General features: G+C 41.2%; 1 protein-coding gene across 3 annotated transcripts in view; it reads right to left on the bottom strand.

Moving 5' to 3' along the window:
• PPP2R3A (protein phosphatase 2 regulatory subunit B''alpha) overlaps positions 1 to 17,260 on the bottom strand; it is a 118,072-nt gene that overhangs the window by 25,783 nt on the left and 75,029 nt on the right. For all 3 annotated transcript variants that reach the window (XM_054729475.1, XM_054729474.1, XM_054729476.1), the window contains exons 9-11: positions 14,368 to 14,457; positions 2,637 to 2,812; positions 1,762 to 1,880 (exon numbers count right to left, since the gene is read on the bottom strand). In XM_054729475.1, the coding sequence (XP_054585450.1) occupies positions 1,762 to 1,880; positions 2,637 to 2,812; positions 14,368 to 14,457 (385 nt within the window). The remainder of the gene's footprint in view (positions 1 to 1,761; positions 1,881 to 2,636; positions 2,813 to 14,367; positions 14,458 to 17,260) is intronic.

The raw sequence follows: 17,260 nt of genomic DNA, 5'->3' as shown, positions 1-17,260 counted from the left end.
CCCAGTGGGGGATGTGCAGGAGGCAGCCAATCAATGATTCTCTGTCATCATTGATGTTTCTATCTATCTCTCCCTCTCCCTTCATCTCTGAAATCAATAAAAATATATTATAAATAAATAAATAAATAAATAAATACGTAAAATAAAATCCAGGTCAGATACCATGTCATCTCTGCTGTCTTCCTGGAAACAGCCCTTCTCCCTAACATCATTTCCTTTGCTATACTGTATATGCTTGGTTTCCTCCTCTTACTCTTCTTTTTCATCTCTATATACCTATTCTTTATATACTAAGTCTTCTTCATTTCTATATAACCAGTGTCTCTTCAACAGTGCCTAGAATTTAACTGAGCACTTTCTGACTAATTTTTTTTTTTTTTTGCACATCAGAACAAATTTAATTAGCTCCTCCGATAAAGAAAAGTAAAATTTAAAGGTAAAATTTAACAGTAAAATTTATAACACAAATAAAAGAAACAAAGGGGGAAAAGGCCATTTTCTTTTCCTTCCATAATATGGACAGCATCTTGGATTATATATTCCAGGTAAAATATGTTTTTCTATAATGATAATGAGTTAGCCTTTTCCTAGGATGTAGGGTTAATTATGCCTAGAAGTGTGCAAATACCTAAAAATTGATCATACAATGTGTTAATTATTACACTTAATCCATTTTAGGGACCCCAACACCAACCTTTTAACATTCTGAAATTTGCATGCATTTTTAGACTTACAATTGGCAATGAGTATTTGTATTTAGGAGGTGATCTTTGTATTCTTACTACTATTCAGGTCAAAAAGTTATGCAACATGTAGAAGGAAAAGACTGTAAAAGTTTCCTGTTGTACTCCCGTATGACTCAACTGAAAGTCTTTTTGTATTAACATAATTTTTACTTTTAAAACAGGGGAATGAATGTTGAAGGGGAAGTGGTGATATTTTTGTTTATTTTTGGACATGGGTCATATGTCCAGGTTTTCTGAGGGTCCATAGGCTTTTGTATGGGGAAGTGTGCTCCTCTGTTTTAGGTGTAGAATGATTTCAAACTGATAGTCATGAACAGTGATCATTAACACTTGAAAAAGTGCTACATTATCTGAAGTTCGTTTATCATAGAGAGCTTCTAGTTGTCATTATGATGAGAAAGCTATTTCCAGGTCATTCCAGAAATGCATGATACAATTAAATCAAGTCCAATATACTTTCTAATACAGATGTACCTTTTGATATATTTTTAAAATTAGACGTTTTTTCAAACACATTTTTTTGTAACTAGTTTCTAATATATATGTAAATGCACATGGGCCATACAATTCACTCAATGGCAGGCAGATGCAGGTTATCTAAAAACTTGATTAGATGTCTGGAGAGATGTGCTCTAGGTCCTTTATACTCTCTTTTTCAGTATGTGATGAAATGTTTTAAATGTTACCTCTTTAGCCCTAACTGGTTTGGCTCAGTGGATAGAGCGTTGGCCTGTGGACTGAAAGGTCCCAGGTTCAATTCCGGTCAAGGGCATGTACCTTGGTTGCAGGCACATCCCCAGTAGGAGGTGTGCAGGAGGCAGCTGATCGATGTTTCTCTCTCATCGATGTTTCTAACTCTCCCTCTCCCTTCCTCTCTGTAAAAAATCAATAAAATATATTTTAAAAAATGTTACCTCTTTAAATATCAAGTTCTTGCAGACAGAAACCATTTTTATCTGTAGCACACAGCCCCTGATATTACAACTCTCAAATAGAAGTTAAAATTATACTGTACCTTCTGGACTGCAAAGGGATCTCTCTGTTCATGGTCTAAGTATTTCTCCAGATTAAAGAAAGTGTCATAAAAGATGTGAGCCATTCTGCATCTCTTCAGATCTCGTAGAGTTATTTTGCCTACATAAAAACACAGAGCTGGTAAATGCCAAGACCTGTTTTGGCAAGTGAAAAAAACTTCTACTTAAGTTTAAAAAGTATATGTAAACATTATATGTATACATTTATCCGACTTCGTCTGGAAGGACGTCTGGCCTAATTAGACCGGATGTCCTTCCGGACGAAGCTGGGGCTGGGAGGGAAGCCCGGGTCCTGGGTGCCTGCCAGCGGCCGGAGGGAAGCCCAGGTCCCAGGTACCAGAGGGAAGCTGGTGCCAGCAGCTGGGGGAAGGAAGGCCTACTCTTGTACGAATTTCATGAACCGGGCCTCTAGTTTTATTATACAAGTCCCATTTCTTTCCTTTTTGAGGTAAAATTCACATTACATAAAATTCACTATTTTAAAGTATTTTAAGTGGCTTTTAGTACACTCAGTGTTGTGTAACCATCACCACGATTGATTTCCTTAACATTTTCTTCACCTTTCAAAAGGGAACTCCATACTCATCAAGCAGTCCCTCCTCCATCTCTTTTTACTCCCGCCCTCGAGCCCTTTGAAATCACTAGTTTCTGTTTCCATGGAAAAAAATCCCATTTCTTAAACAGGATTTGCCATCAAATGTTGGTTCCACATTAATAGTAAAGGAGAAACTTAAAAACTGTATTTTGGAAGCCTGCATGAAAGACTGTAGAATTAAATAATTTAGGACAATCAGGATTACATGCCCCACTCTGTTACATAGGTGAACAGTGAAAATGGCACTTTACGCAATGTTACCATCACTGGCTGGCTTCACCAGGTCAAGCATCTGGCACAGCAAATCATGGAACGGCAAGGGCTCGATGCCCATGGCTTCCATCCGTTCACACTGCTCCTCATAGAAATACTCCAGCTCGTACATGGAGAGCACACCATCCCCATCCACATCCATGCAACGGAACCAATACTCGATGCTAGGAGAGAGGGACACTCATTAGCAATGGCCTGTAAAGGTCCTTTATTCATTCAGATTTATTATTGCCCACCTTTTAAAATATAAGTTACAGCCCTACCTGATTTGGCTCAGTGGATAGAGCGTTGGCCTGTAGACTGAAAGGTCCCAGGTTCGATTCTGGTCAAGGGCATGTACCTTGGTTGTGGGCACATCCCCAGTAGGAGGTGTGCAGGAGGCAGCTGATTGATGTTTCTCTCTCATCGATGTTTCTAACTATCCCTTTCCCTTCCTCTCTGTAAAACATCAATAAAATCTATTTAAAAAAATAAATAAAAGTTTCATATGTGTGTGATCACCTCACACCTGCCTGTAAGAAAGGCTATCATAAAAAAATCAACAAACAAGTGTTGACGAGGATGTGGAGAAAGGGAACTCCCATGCACTGTTGATGGGAATGCAGATTGGTGCAGCCACTGTGGAAAACAGTATAGTGTTTCCTCAAAAAATTAAAAATGGAACTGTCTTTTCGATTCAGCAATTCCACTTCTAGGAATATATTCAAAGAAACCTGAAATACTAATTTGAAAGAACATATGCTCCTCTATGTTCATTACAGCATTATTTACAACTAGAGGCCCAGTGCACGAATTTGTGTACAGGTGGGGTCCCTCGGACTGGCCAGTGATCAAGGTCGATCAGGGCCAATTGGAGCCAGCCAGCCGGGGAGAGGGGCCGCGGGAGGTTGGCTGTGGGAGCGCACTGACCAACGGGGTAGCTTCTGCATTGAGCGTATGCCCCCTGGTGGTCAGTGCGCATCATAGCTACCGGCCGGTCGTTTGGTCAACAGGTTGTAACAGTTGCCTACGCTTTTATATATATACTAGTAGCCCTGTGCATGAATCCGTGTGCCAGTAGTTCGCTGCCGCCCTCCAGTAGCTCTCCACCCAATGCCCCACCCTCCTGTTGCTCCTACCGCCCCCCTCCCCCGCCCCCCTCATAGCTTGCTGCCCTGCCCCCTCCTGTAGCTCTCCGCCCACTGCCCCACCCTCCTGTAGCTCCCTCCGCCCCCTCATAGCTTGCTGTCCTGCCCCCTCCTGTAGATCTCCGCCGCCCCACCTTCCTGCTGATCAGTGATCTGGTCGTTACACTTCACAGCATAATGACCATTTGCATATTACCTCTTTATTATATAGGCTAGATAGCCAAGATTTGGAAACAGTGCAAGTGTCCATCAATTGATGAGTGGATAAAAAAGCTGTCATACATTTATACAATGGAATACTACTCAGCTATAAAAATGAAAAAAATCTTACCTTTTGCAACAGCATGGATAAACTTGGAGAGTATTATGCTAAGTGAAATAAGCCATTCAGAGAAAGACAAGTACCATATGATTTCACTTATATGTGGAATCTAATGAACAAAATAAACTAACAAAGTGGAGGCAGACTTATGGATACAGAGAACAGACTGATAGCTGTCAGCGAGGAGGGGTGTGGGGGCTTGGGTGAGAATGGTGAAGGAATTAAGCAAAGAAAAAAAGACTTATGGACACAGACAACAATATGGTGATTGCCAGAGAGAGGAGGAGTGGGGGAGATAGAAGAAGGAAAAAGGGGGATAAATGGTGACAGAAGAAGAAAAAAAAAAATGGTGGCAGAAGACTTGCCTTGGGGTGGTAAATTCACAATACAATATACAGATGATATAGTGTAGAATTGTATACCTGAAACCTGTATAATTTTACCCCAATAAATTCAACTTAAAAATAAAAGTTACATATGTGTATAAAGTTCAGACTCAGAGAAATAGTTTTATAAAATTTGTAAGGAGAGTGGAATCTAAGTAACAAAATAAACTGATGAATGGAGTGGATCCAGAGACATGGAGAGGGTGGGCGGGTGGGAGGTAATCAACCAAAGACCTTCTATGCATATGTGTGTAACCCATGGACACAGACAATAGGATGCTAAAGGCCTGGGGCGGGTTGGGGGGGGGGGGGGCTGGAGGGGACCAATGAATGGGGGGGAAAAGGGGACATATGTAATACTTTTAACAATAAAGATTTAAAGAGAAAAAAAATTGTAAGGAGAAATGGCAGACCCATTCTTTATTTTTCCTTCCCCAGAACCAACTACTTTCTACACCTGATTATTATGGTTTTTATCTTTATTATTTTCAGATAAAAGGCCTATATTGCTCCTCTCTTACATTTCTGTTTTAAGAACTATATATTAATTTCACACTATGAAAGATGAGGTTTTAGCTTTTTTACCACTCATCCCACTTGAACTACATACCCTTCCCAATCTCTTAATATTTTAAATTACTGAACATTCAGAATTTATAACTTTATATTTTATCTCTTATCTGTTTAGTTTTCTGTGTATGTATTACTAATTTAACCCAAAAAAATCTCTGCCAGTTTTCTATATCCATAATTAGTCCCATCATGTATCCCACTAGTTGGATTTTCTTGATGAAGTGTTTCTTGGTTCCTTCTGACCTACTCTAATTCGAACTGGCTGATGTCAGGGCCTGGTTCACAGTTTCATTCTAGGGATTCCTTTCACCTTTCTCCTGTTTCTTGTATCTCACATTTTCCTCATTCTTAGTTTACTTCCTTGTTTAGTGTAAACACATCCTTCAGTAGCATGGCAGGTAAATTTTTTGAGACCATTAATAGTTGAAAATACCTTTTATCTGCCCCCTACCTTGGTTGGTATTTTGGCTAGTTATAGAATTATAGCTTGGTGGTGCTTTTCCTTCAGAATTTTAAAGGCATTGATCCACTGTCCTCTATCCATTATTGTTGCAAAGTCTAAAGTCATGTTGATACCTGGTCCTTTGTAACATGTCTTTTTTATAGTTTTTATTTTCTTTGAAGCCTGTTGAGGTTTCTCTGTGTGGCTAGTATTTTGAAATATTATTAAGTGCCTAATTCACCTATTTTGCTGAGCTGAGAGGCTGCTCAATTTGGAAACAAGTATCCTTTAAGTTCTTGGATATTTTCTTAAAGTATTTTGTTTCTTCCCTGCCTAGCATCAAAGAGAAAAATGAATGAAAAAAAATGAAGATAGTTTAAGGAACTTAAGGCACAACATTAATCAGAGAAACAATCACATTATCAGGATCCAAGAAGGAGCAGAAAGAGAGAAAGGGGCAGAAAACTTATTGAAGAAATAATGGCTGACTTCCCTAACACGGAGAAGGAAACAGACATCCAGATCCATGAAGCCCAGAGAGTTCCAAATAAGAGGAATCCAAAATACCCACACCATGACACATTATAATTAAAATGTCAAATATTAAAGACAAGGAGGTAACCTTAAAAGCAGCAAGAGGAAAAACAACTTCATATGTATAAGAGAACCCCGCCGCTCCCCCCAAATACAAGCAGCAGATTATTCAGCAGAAACTATGCAGGCCAGAAGGTGGTACAATATATTCTAAGTGCTATAAGAAAAATAATTCCAACAAAGAATATCCGCATTAGCTATCTGGCAAAGATGTCAATCAGAATTGAAGGAGAGAGAATTTTCTAGACAAACAAAGCTTAAAGAGTTCATCACCACTAAACTGGCCTTACAAGAAATAACAAAGGGACTTTCTTCAAGCTGAAAAGAAAGGGTGCTAATTAATAACAAGAAAACATAAAAGTATAAACCTCACGGGTAAAGGTAAACATATGGTAAAGGTATATGAATCACTTATAAAGCTAGTATAAACGTTAAAAGACAAAATTAGTAAAAATATAACTAAAATAATTAGTTAACATGTTAAGCACCATGTCAGTCATGGTGACTGACACTATATTTTCCATCTGGACCAGTGAGTCACTAGTGCCACCAGCATATTGGTGAAATCGGATATCACATGCTAAACGGAAAGGAAGACAAAACAGGCTTGGCACTTAATGTGTTAAGGGATACAACAAAAAGATGTAAAATGTGACATTTCTATATACAAAAGTCCAGCAACCATTACGGTGGAACGACCAGAACAACCAGTTGGTACGACGCGCACTGACCACTAGGGGGCAGACACTCAACGCAGGAGATGCCCCCTGGTGGTCAGTGCGCTCCCACAGTGGGAACGCTGCTCAGTCAGAAGCAGGGCTCACATCTGGCGAGTGCAGGGGCGGTGGCGGGAGCCACTCCAGCCTCCGCGGCAGCACTAAGAAGCCAGCAGGCAGGCAATAAGGAGTGGCAAGCCAAGCGGTAAGGATTGAGCAGGCGGGCAGGCGGTTAGGAGCGAGGTGTTCCAGATTGCGCAGGGTGCAGGTACTCCCCGCCACACACACACAATTTCATGCATCGGGCCTCTAGTAAAACATAAAAAGCAGAAGGGGGAGAGTAAAAATCTAGAGCATTAGACTATTGTTCAAGCTTAAGTTCTTATCAACTGAAATAGACCGTTTTTAATATAAGCTGTTATAGGTAAACTTCATGGTAACCACAAATCAATGAAAGTATGGTCATCTCAATAGATGCAGAAAAAGCATTTGACAAAATTCAATATCCATTTATGATAAAAACTCTCTACAACATGGGCACAAATGGAAGGTACCTCAACATAATAAAGGCCAGATATAAGAAACCCAGAGCTAACATATTCAGTGGTGAAAAGCTGAAAGCTTTCCTGTGATATTAGGAACAAGATAAGATATCTATTCTCACCACGTTTATTCAACACAGTACTCGAAATTATAGCCATTATAATTAGGGAAGAAAAATAAAAGGCATCAAATGGAAAGGAAGAAGTAAAACTGTTACTATTTGCAGATGAAAATCCTAAAACATTGTTAGAAATCATACATGAACTCAGTAAAATTGCAGGATTCAAAATCAATTACAAAAATCTATTGCATTTCTATAATTAGCAAATTAGCAGAAAGAGAAATTAACATCCCTTTATAATTTCAACAAAAAGAATAAAATACCTGGGAATAAATGTAGCCAAGGAGGTGAAAGATCTGTACACTGAAAACTACAGGGCAGTTATGAAAGAAAATAAAGAAGATACATATAGATGGAAAGATATTCCATGCTCAAGGATTGTTGGAATATTGTTAAAATGTGCATACTACTCAAATCAATCTATAGAGTCAATGCAATCCCTATCAAAATTCCAGTTTTAAAATAAGTATGAACCACGAAAGAATGTGAATAGCCAAAGCAATCTTGAAAAACAAGAACAAAGCTGAAGGCATTGAACTACCTGGATTCAAAATATACTACAAAGCTTAGTATTCAAAACAGTATGGTATTGGCAGAAAATCAGAAACATAGTTCAATGGAATAAAATAAAGAGACCAGAAATAAACCCACACATATATGGTCAACTGATTTATGACAAAGGAGCCAAGAATACACAATGAGGAAAAGGAAAGTCTCTTCAAAAAATGGTTGGGAAAAGGACAGCCACATGAAAAGAATGAAACTGGACTACTATCTTACTCCATATACAAAAATTAACTCAATGGATTAAATATATGAATGTAAGACCTGAAACCATAAAAATCCTAGAAGAAAACAGGTGATAAGCTCCATGACATATGTCCTAACAGTGATTTTTTAAATCTGACACTAAAAGCAAAGGCAACAAAAAGCAAACACTGCTCAGCCGGTGTGGCTCAGTGGTTGAGTGTTGACCTATGAACCAGGAGGTCCTGGTTGGATTCCTGGTCAGGGCACATGCCCGGGTTTCAGGCTCGATCCCCAGTAGGGGTCGTGCGGAGGCAGCTGATTGATGATTCTCTCTCATCATTGATGTTTCTATCTCCCTCTCGTTTCCTTTCTGAAATCAATAAAAACATACTTAAAAAATATTTACAAAAAACGAATACTGAGTTGGTCATATAATTTTTATCCATCATTTTGCTAATGTGTTATATGACATTTATTGATTTATTGTATACTGAACCATCCTTGCATCCTAGGGATAAACTCCACTTGGACCATGGTGTATGATCATTTTAATGTGCTGTTGAATTCAGTTTGCTAGCATTTTGTTGAGGATTTCTGCATGTATGTTCATCAAGAATTTTGGCCTGCAGTTCTCTTTTCTTGTAGTGTCCTTATTTGGCTTTGGTATAAAGGTAATGCTGGCTTCATAAAATGTTTGGAATTGTTCCACCTTTTTTGTTTTTTTAATATATTTTACTGATTTTTTACAGAGAGGACGAGAGAGGGATAGAGAGTTAGAAACATCGATGAGAGAGAAACATCAATCAGCTGCCTCTTGCACACCCCCTACTGGGGATGTGCCCGCAACCAATGTACATGCCCTTGACCGGAATTGAACCTGGGACGCTTGAGTCCGCAGGCCGACGCTCTATCCACTGAGCTAAACCGGTTTCGGCTGTTCCACCTTTTAAAAATTTTTTGAAAAGTTTGAGAAGAATTGGAATTAATTCTTTAACTGGTAGACTTCTCCTGGGAAGTCATCAGGTCTTGGGCTTTTCTTTTTTGGGATCTATTTCCTTACTCGTTATTGGTCTATTCAGATTTTCTTTCTTCATGCTCAGTCTTGGTAGGTTGTATGTTTCTATGAATTCATTCATTATTCTACTATGAACATATATCCAATTTGCTGACATATGTTCACAGTAACCTCTTGTGATCCTCTGCATATTTATGGTATCACTTACTCTCCTTTCCCCAGGGGGAGAGTGTCTTTCTACATGCTGAGCAGCCTGAACTTAGGGGATGATTTTCCTTTCTACCCTCTTCAATGCATTTTTTCTTATTTATGTGCTCCATCTGGATGCTGCAGCCTCTCATCTGGAATCCTTATATCTTGTGAAGATATTTTTGTGCATCATAGTTAAAATTGATGTTTCTGGGAAGATATGAGCAATGGAAACTTATATGCTGTCTACCTTGCTGATATGCCTCTTACGGCTAAATTTTAAAATTACACATATTACATTTCAATTTCCAGTTATGTTAGATTTTTTGGACTGCTTCTCTATTTTCATATCTTGCCTCTATTTTCTATTGCTTCTCTTTTCTTTTTCTTTCTGGAAGATTTTCTTAACTTAATCTTCTGAACTTCCCCCTCTCCCCACCACCCCCCATTTCTGCTATCGTAATTTTGATTTTCCAGAATTCTTTTTTGGCTACCTAAATGTTCCTTTTATACAAAGTATCATTCTGTTAATGTTCTGTGAATGTAATTTCTCTTATCTCCCTGAGGATATCAAAACAGTTGTCTTGCCTGGCAGGTGGCTCAGCGGTTAAGCATCGACCCAAGAACCAAGAGGGTGCCAGTTTGATTCCTGGTCAGGGCATATGCCCCCGCTGTGGGCTTGATCCCTAGTAGGGGATGTGCAGGGGCAGCCTATTGATAATGTTTCTCTCTCATAGATGTTTCTCTCTCTATCCCTCTACCTTCCTCTCTCTCTAAAAAGCAATAAAAACGTACTAAAAAACAATAACAGTTGTCATCATTATTGTTGTTGCTGAAGGTTTCTTCTCCCTGAAATTCTGCTTCATCTAAGTTACTTTTCCCATCTTCTATTAGTTTGATTTCTATCTTTTATGTAAGAGGCTTTACTCAGGTATTTAGTGATCCTTTGTTCACTGCTAATATTTAAGAGTGAATGCTAAAAAGCTGAAAGTTCTAACCTATGCGTTTGTGGACACTGTACTTTACTGTACAGTGATTTGGCTGGATTGTTTCCTTGGGGATGACCTGATGTCATATATTCTGCTTTTTATTCTTGGCTGGTCAGATTTTGCAGAAAAACATCTTTTAGTCTTCTGCCAGGAGATTTAAGTTGAATGAAGAATGAAGACTGGGCATCTCAGCAATCACTATGCATGTATTCATTTCATGTGTTTTCAATGTGGACCCGTACCTTCAATTGAACCTAGTGCTCCCCAGTCCAGAGGCCCTCTATTTTATACTCTCCAGGGAATAACGCACACAGTCTTCTGCCTCGGTAGAGGAGACGTTCTAGAGATCAACTTTCTATAAACTCTCATGATTTTTGGCTCTATCTTTACCTTGCCCCCACTTCCAATGTTTTTGATACCCCCAAGTCCTGACTGTTTGGAGGTTTTTGCTGGGTATATCTAGTTACTTCTTGGTCTTTAACTCTGGTGACTTAGGATTCAAAGAGTCTGCTAAGTGTATTTACTTTCCAGTTTGTAAATCTTTTTGTTGTTAATCTTCACCTGAGGATATTTTCCATTGATTTTTAAGGAGAGTGGAAGAGAGAGGGAAAGACAGAGGGAAATACATCTATTGGTTGCCTCCTGCACTCACCCCGACCAGGGCCCAGGCCAGGGACAAGCCTGTAACCAAGGTACGTGCCTTGGACGGAATCGAATCCGGGACCCTTTGGTCCATAGGCCGACACTCTAGCCACTGAGCCAAATCAGCTAGGGTGCAAATGTTTATTGTTGTTATCTCTTCTCCTTTGTCCTTTGTTATGGATATATTCCTTGAAGAAAATTCTCTTTACTGTCATTTAAGTGAAATTTAAAAAGAGGCCAAAAGTACTACATGTGGTTAAGTTGCTATCTTCACCAGAAGTTTATTCACACTGTATTATGGCTATGTCATCATTTAGCACTGTCACTTAGGGTAGCAAGTATAGCCATGTCATTAATTAATCACAGAATATGACGCCAATAGCATTAACTGGTAACAAGGAACAATATTTTTCTATAAAGAACTACTGATTATGGCAAAGGAAAACTTCCCAAGAGAAGATTCTTGAAGACCCTTGATTAAATTCCCATTTGTAAGCCTTAAGAAATATTAAGAGCCTTCATACATTTAATCGTTTTTTAATTTGTTTGTTTTGTTAACCCTTACCTGAGGATATTTTTCCATTGATAGAGTGGAAGGGAGGGGGAGAGACAGAGACAGAGAGAGAGAGAGAGAGAGAGAGAGAGAGAAACATCAATGTGAGAAAGAAACGTATTATTTCTTTCATGAAACTTGTTTTTTCCACCCATGTTTTTCATAAGCCACAAACCTGATTTCTGTAAAGTGTTGCCTACTACATTTTGTAAAATAAGACTTTGATTTTGATGTAGAGCTATTTTCTTCATTATGCTACAAGTGAAGTTTAATGGTCTTCTGCTGATTAAACTGCTTTAGGAAAGCAATGTGAAGTGAAGCACTGAGAACGAATACACTGGGTGGCTAGTAAGTGCCAGTAGGCACCAAGGAAACAAAGATCAACAAGTCAAAATCGGAAGTAACTTTCTTCTATGATTGGCCACATTTTGAGTCTCTTAAGCAAGAAGGAATTTCAGAACACCAAAAGAACTCCTTTAGAGATTCCATAGCCTATTTGAGAAGAAGATAGGCATGTAAACATGCTGTCTCATATGACGAGCCATACATTATAGAGATAAAGAGCCCAGGATTTGGAGTCATACAGACCTGGATTTGAATCCAAGCTAGGTCACTTACTAGGTGTGCAATCTCTCAGAACTTCTGTTTCCTCAACTATAAAATGGAACAAATGAGACCTAAACCCATAGAGACATGAAGATTAAATAAGCCACTGCAAATGAAATATTTGTTACTGGACAAAGAGTAAAACCTCAAGAATATGTTAGCTGTTAGGCAGGAGAAAGGCACAAAGCAGAAAAGGGGCACAAAGAAAGCTTTAGTTCAAAATAACCTCTTTTGACAAAATTTTCTAAGTAGAGATCCAGTGATGGATCTCAAGGTATGAAAAGTTTGATCTGCTTCTGGTAATGATGAACTGAATATTTTGGCTTAGTCCTCTCTATTAAGAGAATATAGAGGAAAAATTCGTTAATAGGGCAGTGAAAAATTACAGCATCCAGATTTAGAAGGAAATACAGAGAGGAAGAGGCTAGCACTTGAGATAATCTTTCCCTTGGAGCATCTGCTGATTCTGGAAGAGGGGTCTGAGAAGATGAGAAGTTGAACTTTGACTTGCTAGTATTTTGGGTCTATCTTCATGAGAGATGCTAGTCTGTAGTTTTATTTTCTTGTGTTTGTCTAGTTTTGGTATCAAGGTGATACTGGCTTTATCCACAACTTGCTCTTCTTTCCCTCTCCAATTCACAACTGAACCCATCTATATATATAAAAAGGCAGTGACCGTGACCGAAACAACCGTTTGACCAGTCACCATACGGTGCTAGCATATATGCATAGACACAGGTAAAGTCTATGAGTGAACTAAGAATGAACAAGACAAATGCTTGCCTTCATGAAGCTTGCACTGTAAGAAGGTTAGGTCAGGGATGAGAATTCAAAATTGCCACCAGCAAAGACCCGAGGTGCTGCTTCTCAGAGCTGCCAGAGATACATCCGGTAGCAGACTGGGGGCGTGACTGAAGGGCTGGCGCTGACGGGAAGGTGGGGCTGTTCTGGATTTCCCAGAGGAGCCAATGGCTGCCTAGGAGGCAGAGCTTTTGACACTGACTGGCATAGAAACCGACCAATCAGAACCAAATCTGGGTGAATGCGAGGAGCCAATGGCTGCCTAGGAGGCAGAGCAGAACGACCGGTTGCTATGACGCACACTGATCACCAGGGGGCAGACGCTCAATGCAGGGGTGCCCCCTGGTGGTCAGTGCACTCCCACAGTGGGGGGCGCTGCTCAGCCAGAAGCTGGGCTCATGGTTGGTGAGCCCAGCGGCGGCAGCACTAAGGACCCCTCGGGGGATGTCTGACTGCTGGCTTAGGTCCACTACTCCCCAGGGGCAGGCTGGGCTGAGGGGGACCCCCTACCCCCAGTGTATGAATGTCATGCACCGGGCCTCTAGTTTTTTAATAATCGGTTTGGCAGTATAGTGCATATGGCTGGCTATCAGTCCAGATATAGGGGTTATGTATTTTTGTCTGCCAAGAGTATCTCCTCCTACTGAAAAAGGCTTTCCCCCCAACCATTTAAGCAATCCTATCCTATATAATCTATCTATACTAATAAAAGGGTAATATGCTAATTAGACCGGGTCAACCGGCCATCTTCTGGATGTCTGACTTCCTTCCAGACAAAGCCATGGTGGTGGGGGCTGAGGTAGAGGCAGTTAGGGGTGATCAGGCCAGCAGGAGAGGGCCGTTGGGGGCGACCAGGCCAACAGGGGAGGGAAGTTAGGAGCATTAGGCAGGCAGGCAGGTGAGTGGTTAGGAGCCAGTGGTCCTAGATTGCGAGAGAGATGTCCGTAACCGGCAGTTGGACATCCCCCGAGGGGTCCCAGATTGGAGAGGGTGCAGGCCAGGCTGAGGGACACCCCCCGCCCCATGCATGAATTTTGTGCACCAGGCCTCTAGTAAAGATCATAAAACAAATGAAATTCACAGTATCTATTCCCACATTCCATATAAGTGCTTGCTAGTCCTATTCATCCCTCAGGATAGCTCACATGTCACTTCACCGTTGTTTCTGGGGATAACAGCACTTTTCTTGATATGTTGTGAGACTCTGGACTCAGTCTGAGATGCAGAGACCAAGTCTTATCCATCTCGGCACCTTGGGGCTGAGTTGGCATTGACTAGGTATACATCATGACTTTTTCAAGGTTTATTCCTATTTTTAACATCTTGACAAAGGAAACTTAGAAGTCATACCTGGTGGGGTTCCTTTTATCTTCCTCTGATATCAAGAACCAAACAAAATCTGCATAGCTCATTCTTCCCTCTTTCTGTACTGTTTTTCCCCTGAGAAAGGAAAAAAAAACACAAGCTTTTAGTTTCCTGAGTAATTACTCAAATAAATTTAGTAGGATGGTAGACAAATAAAGTAATTTCTTCCTTTGGAAATTAAGTTAAACTTAAAAAAATAATCACCAGGATCAATACTGCTACCTACATTTAGATAAAGGCCTAATGCTCATATATTAAAAAATTAATACTGTCGGAGATAGGAAGATGGCGACCGGCAGGAAGGTAGGGAGGGAGAGAGTATGAGAGAGTGAGGGAGTGATAGAGGAATGTGTGGACATGTGTGGTGTGTGTGTGTATGAGCTTGGAACAGCTAGATCCTGCAGGTCTTCCAAGGGGCTGCCAAACCGGGCTGTCTTACACAGCGGAGCCCTGCTGCCACCGCGGACACTCGGGGGGCGGCCAGCGCAGGCTCAGAGACCATGCCATCTTGAAAAACAGAGCTGCACGCCGAAACCAGTTTGGCTCAGTGGATAGAGCGTCGGCCTGCGGACTGAAGGGTCCCAGGTTCGATTCCGGTCAAGGGCATGTACCTTGGTTGTGGGCACATCCCCAGTAGGGGTTGTGCAAGAGGCAGCTGATCGGTGTTTCTCTATCATCGATGTTTCTAACTCTCTATCCCTCTCTCTCTTCCTCTCTGTAAAAAATCAATAAAATATATATTTAAAAAACAACGAAAAAAAACAACAACACAGAGCTGCTTGAGACCAGGATCCTGGCCTCAGCACCACCCAGTCTGGTCTCAGATGCAAACCGGGACCCTGCAGCCACTGGGGACAGAGACCTGCGACCACAGGTGCAGACCCACAGAAACCAGGAATCCAGACATCCCACTGCAGATTTCTGTGAGTCAAGAGCCCATCCCCCTTCCCGCAGGCTCGCGGCCGCAACATAGGATCTGCTAGACCCACCCCTTGCACAGGCTGCAGCGCAGATACAGCAATTTGAGCCTGGGAGCGCTGGACACTGGGAATCTGTTCCCTGCAATGCAATTGGGTGACCAAACCCCACACCCACACAGGGCGCAGTGCTACCTGACTTCGATTCTGGGCAAACGCACACGGAAGTCTGTTTTCCACAGTGCAGGAGTGGACCTCCTGCTGACCCAGTGCTACTGTGCAACTTGTCCTCCAAACTGACCGGGACCCTGATTCTCCGGGCGAGAGACAGCACTGAGCATCAGTGACTTGAATCTGTGTCTAATCGCGTGTGCCTGGGACCCCTGATTCCCAGTGCATTCACACTGAGAGCCAGTGACTCCAATTTTTGGCGCATGCATACACAGGGACCCTGATTCTCGGCGCGAGGCCACACCAAGCAACAGAGACTCTGATACTTGATTCTTGGTGTGGGCACAGGGGAACTCTGACTCCTGGCATGTGCTAGGGGACTCTGATTTTTGGCACATGCCAGCAGGGTCTCTATTTCAGCAAGGCGCAGGCGGAGTCTCTGATTCTAGGTGTGCGCACAAGGCCACACTGAGCGCCGGTGACTCTGATCCTGGGCGAACGTGGCTCCCACCAACCCACAGCAGCCACACGTCTTGGTGTCGGAGCTCTTCAGTGACACTCAGGTGGTGCGAAGCTCCCACTGCACACAGCCCAGGCCCACACAACTCGACATTTGAACCTTCTGGTGATATTCAGAATGGGGAGACGACACAATCCCCAGAGGAAATAAAATGAGGAGTCACCAAGAAAGGAAATTAGTGAAACGGAAGCATGCAACATGACCGAAAAAGAATTCAGAGTAATGGTCATACAGTTCATACACCGGATGGATGAGAAAATCAACAACCAAAAATCAGGAAGAAATCAAAAGTGATATAGCTACAATCAAAAACCCCATGGAAGGTTTCAACAGTAGACTAGAAGAAGCAGAGGACCAAATTAGTGAGTTAGATGATAAGTTAGAGAAACAAGCTCAATCTGAATAGCAACTGGAGAAAAAAATTAAAAAGCAGGAGGAGAGCCTAAGGGAACTTTGGGACAATGCAAAACGAAGTAACATACATATAATAAAGCTGCCAGAAGGACAAGAGGAGCAGCAAGGATTAGAAAATCTATTTGAAGAAATAATGACAGAAAACTTCCTGGATATGGGGAAGAAAAAAGTTATACAAGTACAGAGCGTCCCAAGCAAGATGAATCCCAAAAGACCCACACCAAGACATGTCGTAATTACAATGGCAAATGTTAACGACAAAGAGAGAATCTTAAAGGCTGCAAGAGAGAGACAGAGAGTTACCTACAAAGGATCCCCCATCAGATTATCAAGTGATTTCTCAACAGAAACATCAAGCTAGAAGGGAATGGAAGGAGGTATACAAAGTGATGCAAAGCAAAGGACTGAATCCAAGAATACTCTATCCAGCATGACTATCAATCAAAATTGAAGAGGAAATCAGGAGCTTTGCAGACAAAAAAAGGCTAAGGGAGTTTGTCACTACCAAGCCAGCAATGCAAGAAATGCTAAAGGGAATGCTGTAAAAAGAAGAAATAGAAAGGGAGGAAGGAACACAGGCATAAAGTACAGAAATGGATACAAACAAGTACCTATCAATAATAACATTGTGGAGAGCATTATGCTAAGTGAAATAAGCCAGGCAGAGAAAGATAAATATCACATGATCTCACTCATTTATGGAATATAATGTACAACATAAACTGATGAACAAAAACAGATCCAGAGGCAGAGAAACATTGATCAGAACCTCAAACCTCAGAGAAGGTAGGGGAGGGTGGGGGTAAGGGGGAGAGATCAACCAAAGGACTTATATGCATGCATATAAGCCTAATTA

This window comes from Eptesicus fuscus, chromosome 18 (assembly GCF_027574615.1).
Source record: "Eptesicus fuscus isolate TK198812 chromosome 18, DD_ASM_mEF_20220401, whole genome shotgun sequence".
NCBI lineage: Eukaryota > Metazoa > Chordata > Mammalia > Chiroptera > Vespertilionidae > Eptesicus > Eptesicus fuscus.
This window is presented reverse-complemented; position numbering and strand designations above follow the sequence as displayed.